Here is a 14,764-nt window from a genome sequence, read left to right as displayed (position 1 = left end):
CAAAAGAGCCCAATGCGACCATGGATCCGTCGGAGATGAATGGGCAAAGCGGACCGGTGCGTTGGGCACCCAACCAACCGGGGCGCTTTCCTGTGTCTGCACATCGGGAACCCATTCATCTCCCCCGCCCCCCGGTCCCAGCGGAGAGTCGGAAGCCCAGGGAACAAAGCCCCCGTCTCCCTCCGAGGACTCTTCCAGCGGAAACAACGTGACATCATCGCGCACAGGACAAGTCACCCCAATGCCAGGCAGGGAGTCCGAGTTTCGCCTTATCAAAGAGAGCGGCGTCCATTGAGGGATGGGTTGCTGGACAGGCTTCCGACGGGCAGCCCTGGCTCCCTGAGTGTCCTGTTCGCGGCCAATGCGCCCCCCCCCCGGCCGGATTTAAGAGAATAAATCTGACGTCACCCGGTCCGAACCTTCTCTTCTCTATTATGACGCGCCCGCTCCTTCCCTCGCAGCCCCGCCTGCCTTCCTCCCCGCCGTCTGATCTCCCCCGCCGGCTAACAGCCCTTCGATCAGCCGCCTCCTTTCCTCGCCGATCTGCTTTGCCTCCTGCTTCGCTGCGCAGCCCAGCCCCAGGGCTGTCCTCATCCAACCTTTCCTCCCTTCCGTGCCGCCCATTCAAACCAGCCCTCCAGGCTCTTATCTCCTACACCCCAGATTTGTCCCTTGCCGCCCACGCCTCTCACGAATCTCCCCGTGAGGGCGGGGTGGGGGTGGGCTCCCCGACGTCCCATTGGCTTCCTCCCTCGCCCTTACGCATCCCCTCAAACTCTCAGGCGCCCCAGCACTCCCCCTCCCCTCCCGTCGGCGAAGCCTCCCTCCTCCTCCTGCTCCGCTCCTCCTCGGCTTTTGCAATACGTCATCCTTTTGCTCAGCCGCCCTCCCCCCCCCCCCCGCCCGCTCCCTTCTGCCGCCCAGTTCCTTCTCCTCCTCCCACCGCATCGCTAGGATGCTTTTTGGGCAAAGTGAATGGAACCCCCCGCGAAACTCAGGGCAAAGGGCTAGGTGAGGGCAGCGGCTTCACGAAGGCTTCACTTCCTCGCTGGGCATGCGCACAGGCTTGGCACATGCTCATTCCGGCCGCGCGAGGGGCTCTGGGCATGTGCAGAAGTGAAATGGGTACATTCTGAAGCAGGGCAGTTTCAGCTATGACACCTGCAGCATGTGCCAGGAGCTGCAGCAGCAGCAGCAACAGCAGCAGCCTGTGCGCGGTGCATCTTTCTCTCTCCAGAGCGGTAAGCGGCAGCAGCAAGCAGTTCCGTCTCTGTGCGCCCCTCCTGCTTTGCACTGGGTTTCAGTGGGTGCATGGTGACCTTACAGAGTGTGCATTACCTCACAGGTAAATATCAGCTGATCCTCTGTGACAGCAGCAACAGCAAGAGCAGCAGGAGCAGGAGAAGCCAGCAACCCACAGAGCTTTTCTGGAGGTAGCAATTCATTCATTCATTCATTCCTTCACTCATCTGGTCCCTTATCTTATCCCTCCCTCTCGCCCCGCTTTTTATCCCTTTACTCCATTCACCAGTCAAAGGCTTTGCTAAGGATGCTGGAGTCTCCATTATGGATGGCTCTTTGCACCGCAAAGAGTGGGTAACTGGGGGAGGGGGGAGAGGAATATTTCTCATCAAAAATCAGCAGCAAGCTTGGCAATGCACTGCAGTGTCAGTTCAAATGGCTTAGGAGGAATAACTTGGGGAGTGGGCAAGGGGGGGGTGAGTCAGCCTGTTGCCAATTTGGAGATGCCGAGCTTTATCTCCTGGAGTGTGTGTGTGTGTGTGAGAGAGAGAGAGAGAGAGAGAGAGAGAGAGAGAGAGAGATGGAGAGAAGCTGAGAACTAGCTGCATTAGATGCCTGGTTGTTGATTCCTCTTTTCCTATGTTCCTAAGCGAGAGTTTGTCCTCTGCCAGAGAAAAATAGTGGGGTCAAACCCTTTAGGGGTAAATGAAAAAGGAGAGATTGGAGTGTTGATAACTTGGGATGAGAAGGTCTGGCTACGCTTTTTGACAACATCAGGGGACCTTGTTGGCATCATGCATTTCATTCCAAGGCTTGCCAGGATACGCGTTGGATGTGCAGAGAGGGGGGTCTGTGTTTGCGGTGAGGAACTCAGGCAGTTTATATGTACAGGCCTATGATGACATCATCTCTTTGACTTTTGCTACACTTCAGTCTTTTGGAGGCTGGCTCTTTTCTTGTTATTTGCGAGCCTATAGGAACAATTCAGATGGTATTCCCGACTAAGGTTTTATACCTACGGTGTGTTCCATTTTATGAGTTTGATACAATTATATTGCACTCCAGCTCAGACTTATATAAACCCAGTGTGTGCAGTCATGAGCCTGTGAATTGTAACATTGTGATTGTATTGTTTTTGGCTATCATACCTGTGGCAGTATTTACTAGCTCTGTGACCTGATTTTAACACAAATTATTCAATAGTGGTGATGCGGAGGGAAGTCCCAGCTTCCCTTATATAAAATAACCCATGTAAAGAACAGTTTATCTTTGACAATGCCTTATTTCTATTTATATCTTTTGCTCACTTACCTGCGCATTCACAAACTTCAGCCTCTTGCAATGGATATTCTAGCTACTGCATGGTGGTCCCCCCCCCCCGAAATAGTACACTTTCTCCCCCAGTACTAGTTTAATATTCTTCAAAAATATGGTTAAAGGCACTATGATCTGATGCACTTCATAAATATGTATTGGAACAGAACCAGTTAACTAGTGTTTATGGCATTTTATGCACTACTTAAAGAGCCTTGTGGGAATAAATGTCACCAGATAAATTCCAAACCCCTTCGGTGGCCAAGGAAGTTTTGCAAGATTTGTGAAAATAATACTGGAGGTTGATGTGATCTTGATAGGAAATCCAATTTCCTGGCTCAGAGCTTTAAAAAGCATTGGTCCTTCTGTATCATTGCATTTTTATTGTACTTGCCAGCCCTCAAAATAATTTTACAACACACACACACACACACACACCACTCTAAAGGCATATGCAGTACAAGCCTATGTTTACTCAGAAGTAAGTCCCACAGTACTTAGTAAAGCTTGTTACCTAGTAAGTATGTTTAGAACTGCAGCCCTGAGCTTTTAACCCTTTTCATTTTTCAGCAATCTAACATTAGGTATTGTAAATTTAAACCAAATTCTGGACATATCACATTATTTACAGTAATAGACAAACCCAGTAGAGATATCAATTCCACTTGTGAAACATAGCATGCTGCTTTTTAGTGTAACAGGGATAGAAATATGTGAATCATTTTAGAACAGTACATATTTTAGCTTGTTGCAGAAAAGAAAATAGAGTCTGAGGTGTTTCAGAGGCTCTCTGTGTAATCCTAAACATGTCCACTCAGATGTAAATTCCATTGAGTCCCAGGCAAATGTGTTTTGGATTGCAGTCTTAACACATGTAACAGGAACTAAACCCTGTTAAACTCAGTGGGACTTAATTATCATTTTACTTCTGAATAAACATGTATAGGAATGTACAGTAAGTTTATTTATTGTCTTAAGAGCTTTCAAAGAAAAGATCATACTTCATTATATGCCTACAAAAGTTTATGCTGCACAAATTAGTTATACTCAATGATCAAAGGTGACTTCAACTAAAAATCACTGTTTTGCAAAGTTTTTGCTTCAGAAATCTATTGATTGGTTCAAACTCTTTTTGCCACAGGTATTGATGACATTCCCACAACAAATTGTGCCATATTGACTTAAGTATACAGTATTCATATTAGAGCTCAGAAAGCCAACCTTTTGACTCAGCAACAGAACATTGTTTGGCCTCTTTCAAATTTATTTGGTGTTTATGTACATTACACTTTAATAATATGCACAATTATTTACAATCTAACAACAATTCCACCTATCAATATCTCTTCTGACCGTGGAAGCCCACTGCAAATTCCCAACTTTTAGTCAATATTCATAGTAAATGCTCTAAAAACCTTGCGAGTTCATTACGTTTAAATACAGTTTCTTTATTTTGTTTTGTGGCTCATATTTATTAATAAGTTGTAAATGAATTCATCGCTTTTTATGTATAGAAGAATGTAAGGAAAAAATGAAAAGAAAATAGCAATTGTGTTACATATAGTCAAACAAGTGTAATGTTGACTAAAGTGTTGTTTCTGAGTAGGATGACTAGGGGCAATTCAGGATAGTTTGTATTGAAGAAGTAATTGCAGCAAGAACAGTTTTACTTACTCCTATGTTAACATGGCATGGCAAGTTTTAATTCCTGAATCTCCAAGATTGTTTTACAGGTACAGGAACTATACATTTTATTACATCTTGTTACCTTTGTTGTACTTGCATACTATTTACCTTTTTGAAGTACCTATTTCTTGCAACTGTTTACAAATGAACACATGATATATAGGCACCTTGTTAAATCTGACTTATTTTTTAAACTATGTCTGGTCTTAGAGTTGTGATTTACTGTCTAAAGATCCTTCCAAATGTTGGGTTTTTCACCAAGTATAGTAAAAGCCCAGGAACTTGAACAGGAAGTATCCCAAAGGATATATCTATACTCTAGTTTTAAAGGTCATTATTCATCCTTCTCCCTAAATCTTGAAAATCTATTGTTAGGACAAGATTTGGGCAGGGATTTGACAGAGATTTTTGGCACCTTCATTAAATTACAGTTTGCAGGATGTTTTTGAGGAAGTCTTTATAGTTAAATGGAAGTACTAGTGATATGTTAGAGATACAGAGAAGCTTGCTGAAGGTTGTTATTTTAGCGTACAGATTTGGTACCATTACAGAAGCCAGTTTGTTTGTTTTTTTGCCAACTTCTCAGTGTGCTGGCCAGATTCTCATAGCCCATTTGTGATCATAGCAGAGATCAGTAGGAGGGTCACCAGCATCCCTGTATGGCTTGTGGTTTATTAGGTCTGTTGATTTAATGCACCTGTCTCAAAGTGCTCAGAGCTTGAGATGTCCAATGATGGGAGAAGTTGCACCTGTTGAGTTGTGTTGTGATAGGCATTTTTAAACGCAGAGAACCAAAATGGTGGCAACCTTATTTTGTCCTGTTTGTCCATTAGAATCAGATGTTACTTTCGTGAGTAGGTATTTTGTAGCTATGGGTTTGGAAACTACAAAATAAATCCAAAATAAAACAGTTGAATAAATCAGTTAAAAGCAAAGCAACAGTCAAAGCGCATTTCCAGTATTGTGGACATTTACAATTGTACCAAATTCTGTATTGAAACAGAGGCTTAATAGAGGACTTAAATAATTTATAAGAAATATGTTTTTCCCCCTACTTCAGTAATTAAAATTAGGATGATTTATTCATCACTTATGCTAGTGTACTTCAAGCACATTTAACAGGGCTTCAGCAAAGTATATAATCAACAGCATGATTCTAGGCATGTCTACTCAGAAGTAAGTTCCACAGAGTTCTATGCACCTTACTTCTAAGCAGTGTTATTTTTCTAGAAAAAGAGGTGCCGAAACTCACCATGAATGCCTCCCTTGTTCTCTTAAAATGGCAATGGTGCCCACCTGAGACAGGACAGAACTGAGTTCCAGTGAGTTCCATCTGGAAAAAAGGCCTGCTTCTAGGTAAGTACAGTGGTACCTCAGGTTAAGAACTTAATTCTTTCTGGAGGTCCATTCTTAACCTGAAACTGTTCTTAACCTGAGGTATCACTTTAGCTAATGGGGCCTGCCACTGCCGCCGCTCCGCCACTGCACGATTTCTGTTCTTATCCTGAAGCAAAGTTCTTAACCCAAGGTACAATTTCTGGGTTAGCGGAGTCTGTAACCCGAAGCGTCTGTAACCTGAAGTGTCTGTAACCTGAGGTACCACTGTATGTATAGGATTGTAGCCTTACTGACCTTCATAAGGTGTCTGTTGTTAGTAGTATTAATTTTTATCCTGGCTTTCTTCAGGTGTATTCACAATACTAAAATCAACAAAATCACATAACAACTACAGCTACAACCCAAAGTTAATAACACAAAAAGCAGACTGAAATGAAAAAGTAGAAGCAAAGCAGTTAATGACAGTTCTGAGACTATTCTATTACGTAAATGGTTCCAGCATTCAAAATAATGAACACAGTTTTTATTATTACTGATTTCAGTAACAATTCACATGTTTGCTGGATCAGTGCCCTTCTTTCCAGGACCCTGGCTTAATCTGAAGTGACACATTTCTGAGAGACAACTTTGGGCTTGTCACTCAGTCAGCAGTCAGCGGGAAGCTGTATTCAGTCCTGCATATTTATTTGTGTGTGATACCTATGTTTGCAAAGACACAATTTATTGTCTTCCCTCTTTGTATTTATATGAGTACATTCACTACATCTCAGGTGTGCAAATCCATATTTAAAGTTTGGTGTAAGTTTGTGGTGTTTGCTCTTCTGTGGAGCGAGAAAGGGAATTAGAGGCAGCTTTTCATAAAGGTAGAGGTCTTCACAAAGACAAATAAGCCCACCATATCTACACCTTTAAAATGTGTCATATTTGAAAACTGTGCCATTTATCTTCTCCTGCTTAATTCTTCTTGTGAATGAGCAAACTTACAACTTTAGAGCTGACTTTTCTGGAACAGCTTCTTGTTTCAGCTGATTAAACTCTGTGCTCGTAATTTTGTGGTGTAAGCATAGCTTGCACACTCTTTATTAACAATCAGCTGCTTTAACTCCACTGCCAAGCATAGCATGGTAAATCCTAATAACTATGTTTGGAATGCCTGCGCTTTTTATTAATTATGTAGGTTCCCACCCACTCAGCATAACTGCAAAGTATATGCATTTGTGGGATTTTGCATAGCAATTACTTGTGACATGAGACTTAACCACTCATTATAGCAGGCTCAGGACTAACTGTGCAGGGTGCAGCATGAGGGCCATGGCTTTATCCGTTAGCAGAGAATCTTGGCCCTGAGTCACCAGTTCCATGATTGGAGTCTTCTCAGCATAATACAATCATACCTCATATTATGTTTGCTTCATGTTAGGTTTTTTCAGGTTGCGTCCTGTGGTGACCCAGAAGTACTGGAAAGGGTTACTTCCGGGTTTCGCTGCTCACACATGTGCAGAAGCACTAAATCGCGCTTCGCGCATGCACACAAACGCCAAATCGCGCCGCACAGATACGTGCTTCAGGTTGCGGGCTTTTCATGTTGCGAATGGGCCTCCGGAAAGGATCCCGTTCGCAACCAGAGGTGCCACTTTACTGGTGTGCATTTGAGGATTGATTCAGAACCTTTGTATCTAAGTGGATCAATTATACCTTTCAAATAATCCCAGAGAATCCAGACCATTATCGATCAGTGAGAATTTTGGTGATGGAAACTAATGAATTGGGGTAATCTGCACAAACAACAGACAGCCACTGAGAAGACTAGTGGAGGAAGGGCATATTGATAATCTTACTGTATATCTAAGCTCCAAATATAGACACCCATCAGGAACCTCAGCTACTTAACTCCAGCAATTGGTGCTGCAAGCACAAGGCACCCTACACAGGGGTAAGCAAGGGAGGAAAGGACCACCATGGTTGAGGAGCCCCTGTTCAGAGCATTACTCCTGCCAATCCTAATCCCAACCCTTTACATATCTTCCAATCCTTGCTGTGATACATCAAAACCGTGTGTTGGCTAAAGAACCGAGACTCAATAGGTTGAAGCAGTATTTCCCACACAGAGGCAGAATAGACCATAATTGCTGTATAGCATAGAATCATAGAGTTGGAAGGGACTCTTAGGATCAACTATTCCAACCTCCTGCAGTTGTGAAATATGCAATTGTCCCATCGAACCTGTAACCTTGGCATTACCAGCACCATGCTCTAACCAACTGAGCTATCCAGGCATGTACAGTGGTACCTCGGGTTACAGACGCTTCAGGTTACAAACTCTGCTAACCCAGAAATAGTACCTCTGGTTAAGAACTTTGCCTCAGGATGAGAACAGAAATCGTGCAGTGGCAGCAGTGGCAACGGGAGGCCCCATTAGCTAAAGTGGTACCTCAGGTTAAGAACAGTTTCAGGTTAAGAACCGACCTCCAGAACGAATTAAGTTCTTAACCTGAGGTACCACTGCACTGTGCAGAAAGTGATCGGAGTTGACAATGAACTTCAGAATGTAGATAAGCTCCTATCCTGCATTGGTGGTGGCAGTGGAGAGCACACCATAGCTCTTTAGTGGGAAGGGCTATAGCTCTGTGGTGGTGCACATATTTTGAATGCAGAAGGTCCCAGGTTCAATCTGCAGCATCTCCAGAAAGGGCTGAGCGCCTGTCTGAAATCTTGGAGACCTGCTGCCTGTCAGTGCAGGCAACAATGAGCTAGATGGGTCAATGGCCTTATTCAGTCTAAGGCAGTTTCCTGTGTTTCTAAAGTAACTTGTGGATGAACACCAAACACTTCACTCCAGCGGCTCGTACTGTTGGACAAACACTCATGAATCTGTTTTTTGTTGCAGAATTAGAGCCAGGGCAGGGTACAGGTCACACAAGTCACAAAGGGTCACACAGGGTACAGGTCCTCTACATTTTTTGCCAAAAGGTGAACCTTGCCTTTAGAAGATTCATTATGGTGCAAACCATGGGGTTGATAGTAGGCATGTCTGCCTTCACCTTGTGCTTCATGTTCTCTCTAACTTGTTGTATGGAGTAGTTACTTTTCACTCCCGCAAGCACAGGCTGGTATGTGGATAACAGGGCTGCCACAGCTTTTATTGCCCCTGTTCCTTTGTCCTGATGAGCAACCCAAGGCAAAGGAATAATGCCCACGAACATTTTCCTGGCATGGAGATAATGGAAGGGAAAATGTTTCCCAACTACATTTGTGTGTGTCGGGCAGTTAAAGGTCTAGTGAAAGGATGGAGCACCTGTGGCCCTCCGGATATTGATGGACTACAGCTCCCATGATCTCTAACCATTGGCCACACTGGGTGAGAGTGATGGGAGCTGGAGTCCAACTACATGTGAAGGACCACCGGTCCCTCATCTCTGGCATAACAGTGGAAGCAGGACACATGGTAGCAGCCTTAGTAGAAAATCCTTCTTCAGAGCATTCAGTTGGAGTGTGTGACTGATTTGTTCCAACCCTCTGCTTCCATGTGCCTGTCCTGGGCCATGTGATATGGCACCCATGTCTTACCTCTTTCACCATGACTCCTAGCACTTTGCCTGCTGTTTTATTGCTTCTCTCTCTTGCCTTGCCGCACATTGTTAGTATGATAACCTCAACCACTAAGCAGCTGTAATATTCTATAGTCTTGCATTGGTTCTATTTATGAACTAATGAATGTAGGGCCTCATATATAGCTCCTAACAGTCCAATACATGGGAAAGAAATCCCAAAATTATCAAAGGCAATCTCACACTATAGCTCATGTGAGATTAACCTATGCACAACCACTCGCTAATGAAGTTACACTCCCACTGTAGTAACTGTTCTCCATAACCACATAAGGGAAAGTAAATGCTGGCTTGACTCTTTTTATTGACCCTCCTTGTATCTTAACAGCAGTTGAACACAGACATTTAATAAGTGAATATTTTCTCGTTACTTATTTGCATGCTGGGGAAAGTTTCACTTCCTTAATTTTTGCATGTCAGGTTCCTGGTTATACGGCCATGTGGGTAAACTAGTAGGGCTGGTTCAATTCCAGTTGATGGGGCTAGTCCCAGTACATTTTGCAGTCTGAAGCAAAGGACAAGATGATGCTCCCATTCCACATACAGAAGTCCATTAGACTGGCAGTTGAATGTTACTTCAACATTGGTCATGAAATAGTGACCCTCATGGAACCTGAGGACAACAGGTTGCCTTAGGAGGTGCAGAACAGGCTGTGTGGCTCAGTCTTCCAATAGAGGGGAGTGCTGCACCCCAGTATCTTCCACCTGAGGCATTTGACTCACTCTGCCCGATGGTGGGGCTGGCCCTTAGGTCATTCCTCAATAGTCATTCAGAAGTAAGGGAAATTACCACACTGCCATCTGTGAACATCAACATCCAAATGGCAGCCATAGTTGTGGAGACTGAACTACATTTTTCTGCTGGTCGGTCTCTCCCTCAAGCCCTCTAGCTAGCACCAAGTCTGATATTCAACTTCCTTTCTGCCTCTCTGATGAATAAGTCCCATGTCACAGTTTGAGCACTGGTTGACTTCTGGAGGAATCTGAGCAAGGAATAATCCAGTGTTTCCCAACCTTGTGCCTCCAGATGTTTTTGGCCTACAACTCCCATCATCCCTAGCTAGCAAGACCAGTGGTCAGGGATGATGGGAGTTGTAGGCCAAAAACATCTGGAGGCACAAGGTTGGGAAACACTGGGTTTGTCTTCCTTTCTTCAGTTAACTATTTAAACATAACCCAAGAGCTGACAGAAGACCTTTGCCTCCACCCCAGAATCATTCAGTAGACTTTTGAACAAATGTTTATTATTTTTACATAGCTGCTACTCCTTATTAGTAGGTGAGTGTATAATTTTACTGTCAGTCCAGTGAAACCCACTCCTAGAGTATCGCCTAAGGCTACCTAAGTACCAGTGTGGAACTGAAAGATAATCTCAGAGCATGCAGGATGATGAAGAAGTTGGGAGCTGGAGGGAAATCCATAGCAAGATTCGGGGAATTTTATTTTTATTTTTTGCTTGGTATTGCCTTGGGCTTAGAGTTCTTCTCTTACAAGGTTTAAAAACAAATCTGAAGTGAACAAATACATTGAGTCTCTTGATGCCAGCAAATTTTGGCTTAGTTTTATATAAAATAGTAACAGCAATTAAAATGTGATGTGACAGCAGTTTCTAGGAAATGATTTTTAACCGAGGAGTTGCATAATGGGGGTGCTGCTGACATGATGAGAATTAACCTATGGAAGAAAACATTTTAGCATTTAACGTTTTAGTAATAAAACATTACTCAGGGATTTAAAGTGTCTACAGGCAAATCTGATCCTTACCGTACAACTTTAGGGCATATAAGTCCACATTCCTCAGAGTGTAAGCAGCATTCCCACAGAGCTGTGGATGAATTAGGTGTTTTCATATGCACTGCTAAACCAGAGGTCAGGGGTGCTGGAAGAGCAACAGCAGGGATCATTCTATTGACAGTCAGCTAACCAAGGGGCGGGATTGCCTAGCAATCTGTCAGATCAGCGTGAGCCTTGTTGAGGTAAATCGAGCTCAGATTGACAGTGTTGGTCTGAAGGAGTTTTCGCTTTATGTATGGCTGTAATTCTACCTGATCTCGCTACAAAGCCTGAACTAAGAAAGAAAAAACATTTTTGTTTATTTCTCCTCATGTAGTTTGCATAGTAAATTATCAGTTACTTTTCTCTCTGGACATTGAGTTCTTTACGTGAGTCTGCTAACCAGGGAAGGTATGATAAGAGATGCCAAGCAACAATAAGAGGAATCACAAAGGATGATTCTTTTATTAACACTAATGCTAAATCTACACCAAGGAGAGACCCGGTACATGTAACACCACTTTGGGCCCACACAGCAATGCCTCCAAGTCATGAAGAGGCAGCTGCACTTGTCTTAACTGTCAGGTTAAAAGTTGCCATGGCTGAAGACTGCCAGATTATCACATCTTCCAACGTGAAAGACTTGTGGGGAAAATACACTCTGCATGTGCTTAGAGACACTCATCTTTATTTCAACTTCATATGTTCTGGTTCTGAACCATGGTTCAAATCAAGCTCTGCATACCTGTCTCTCATTAGCGTATTGTCTAGACTATATCCCAACATGAAGAAATTTAGGAATTTTTAAATTTGAATTGTTCACTGCAGTGAAAAATACTAAGTTGCAATTGGGGGCAAATGAATAAATTATATTTGTTGGAGCAACAAAATTATTTTTAAAAAACCAGAAACTCACCAACAGCAAATATATCTTCCCTTGGTGTTATGTGGGTTTTTTTCTTCCCTGTACTGATGCTCAAGAGAATTATGTTAATGTAACTGGTGGAATGCCAAAGTGAAAAACTTTTAGTCCTATCAAGCTGTAACAAGCAAGAACTAACAGGCATCATTTGACATCTATCCTGTGGAAAAGATCATTCTGTTTCACCTTACACCAGGGGCGGGGAATATTTTTGGCCCAGCAGTCCAGATCTCCTCACCCCATGAGCTAACTATGGGAGGTAGGCACATTCCCCACATATTGCAACTGCTGAGCACCCTTTTCACCCAAATATGACACTACTGTCCCCAGTTAGCATCCTCAGTTAGTCTTAAGGTTTTGTTTTGCTTGCTTCTGCTGCTTGCTTTGTCAGGTAAATATTTTTCATTGTGGACCCTGAAATGAAGTATGTCTTTTCAAAGACTGATGTACATGTCTCCATCTTTCTTTTCCCTTTGAAATATTCCTTGTGTGTGTCAGTGTATGATCATGTGATGCAGAACAAGATGGTGAGATGGATGTTGGCTGCCTGTCAAAGTCCATCATGTTTTGGCAGTTACGCTTCAGTAAAAGGCTCAACCAACTTGTTCCTGGGCAAACTGCCATCCAAACAGAAGGACATAAATGGAGACAGCCAACAGGCCACATATGCATGTCATGTTAGGCATGTACGTCTGCATATTAATAATCTAGAGAGCTTTCATTTAAAGTAAAGAAGGGCTGCGCTCTGAACCGAGAGATTGACCTTTTAAAAAATAAGATCCAAGCTAGGTTTTGAATTATGAATATGCACTGCCATGAAATGGATGCTATTCTTCTTGGGTTTTGTTATGCACATCTGGGGTAGTAAAAAGTATAAGGAAGCTTTGCATCCCATTAACTCTTGATGCAACAGTGAGGCATCAATTTGAAAAATGCCATTCGTTTAAATATATGTTCTGTGTCTTACCATTGTTAAATTTTTGAGGCTGATCAAAAACCTTGAATCCCATTACTCATGCCATGTGATCTGACACCTGGTTTTCAATTAACTGCAGAATGAATGATTGCAGAAAGTTGTACAAAAATGGGATGCCATTTCTCCATAAAGCTGTAAAGGCTGCTTCTATATTCTTTTACACACACACCCATATGTCCTGCAGCTGGAATGCCTGTTTGTCAACCATCAGCAAAGTACTAAGATTCCAAGGCATAAAAAGGTAAAAGGTAATGGACCCCTGGATGGTTAAGTCCAGCCAAAGGCGACTATGGGGTTGCGGTGCTTATCTCGCTTCCAGGCTGAGGGAGCCGGCGTTTGTCCACAGCTTTCCGAGTCATGTGGCCAGCATGACTAAACTGTTTCTGGCACAACAGAACACAGTGATGGAAACCAGAGCACACAGAAACGCCATTTACCTCCCCCCCCCCGTGGTACCTATTTATCTACTTGCACTGGTGTGCTTTTGAACTGCTAGCTTGGCAGGAGCTGGGACAGAGCAACGGGAGCTCACCCCATCACAAGGATTCAAACTGCCGACCTCCTGATTGGCAAGCCCAAGAGGCTCAGTGTTTTAGGCCACAGCGCCACCCACGTCCAAGGCACACAGTATATGTGATGCGCCCAATACCCATTTATTTAAGCCAGTTTGGAAGAGGCAGTTTGGAGCAGCAAGCATGGGTCATTTCATATTTAACACAATAATTTGATTCAGTATCTCTATGCCAGCATTGGCAAGCCCAAGGCTCAGTGGTTTACATCACAGCACCACCCACATCTTACACAGGCGCCAGTACGATTACCAGCCTTCAGTTTAGATGGCTATGAAGGGCCAGCAATGCTACCTTGATATCTAGTAGGTGTCTATTGTCAAACCATGAAGAAAAGTCTTCATTTCAATGGGCTTCCGTACAGTTTCCACCTCTGCCTTCCCAAATAAAACTCTTGCTATTATAAATATAGTTATTCTTATTTACAATAATTTTAAAACTGTCCATTACCATTTGGGTGGTAAGCAGAAGAAGAAATTAAAACCATAAAATATGCAATGCAACAGCATGAACATAAAATCAGAAACCACCAAGCCCCAACCAGACAGCCTATCCAGAAATACATTGTAGTCAGTGGTATAAAATATCACTAAGAGGTCAAAGAAGATTAACAAATTGAACTCCCCCATCCCACTCTCAGCAAATGTGACAAAGGCAGTTTTCTTTCCAAGTAGTGGTCTGAAGCCCAGTTGAAATGGATTTTGAAAATCAATGACAGCCGAGATAGCCTGGTGTTGACTAGTGACCATCTACTCAAATGCACAGTCGAGGAAGATGTTAGCATCCATCTGACCTATAGCTGTTTACTTCTGGATACAGCTTAGACTTCAACAGTAACTGTCTAATTACTGTGTCTTTTAAGGATTTTAGTGCCACTCCTTTTTCAAGAAGGAATTAGTTTTGTGAAGATGTAGCCAGGAAACGCTGAGGCTGTTGTACAGAATTTGCATCAATTAGTTCTAAATAGAAAAATATTATTGCAAATATCACTCTTTATCTGTTTCGGCATACTGCTACATGTTTGCTTCAGTTGTAAAGAGTGTTCTTCTAATTTCTGCTGTGCTGTGAACATCGTGTTATGATTGCTGTTTGCATTTGCATTTAAACAAATTTGATTTAAGATGAGGGCGGGTGGGATGATCTTTCCTTGCTCTATTTGGAGGCCTTGTTATTTTCTTTCAGGATGGATGGGAGCTGCTGCTTGACTTCAGAGGGCTCTGGTGATTTGTTGTGGGATTCAGCCTCTTGATAGGTTTAAATGACAATCACAACAAAAGGATGCCGACTCTTTAAACCAGTGAACTGTGCTCCAAATAATTAACGAAACATTGCTGAG

General features: G+C 43.1%; 1 protein-coding gene across 20 annotated transcripts in view; it reads left to right on the top strand.

The window, feature by feature from the left end:
* Window positions 1-469: 469 nt before the first annotated feature.
* DTNA (dystrobrevin alpha) overlaps window positions 470-14,764 on the top strand; it is a 186,851-nt gene continuing 172,556 nt past the window's right edge. For 11 of the 20 annotated variants that reach the window (XM_083747646.1, XM_083747639.1, XM_083747632.1 and 8 more), the window contains exon 1: window positions 471-1,345. In XM_083747646.1, the coding sequence (XP_083603772.1) occupies window positions 1,155-1,345 (191 nt within the window). In that variant the 5' untranslated portion in view covers window positions 471-1,154. Of the gene's footprint in view, window positions 1,434-14,764 lie in introns of all 20 variants that reach the window. The other 9 variants (XM_083747647.1, XM_083747674.1, XM_083747651.1 and 6 more) reach the window with 6 other exon arrangements.

The sequence above is a fragment of the Podarcis gaigeae genome, assembly GCF_964106915.1.
Source record: "Podarcis gaigeae genome assembly, chromosome: 7".
Lineage (NCBI taxonomy): Eukaryota > Metazoa > Chordata > Lepidosauria > Squamata > Lacertidae > Podarcis > Podarcis gaigeae.
The sequence above is the reverse complement of the archived record's forward strand: the minus strand, read 5'-3'. Positions and strand labels throughout refer to the sequence as shown.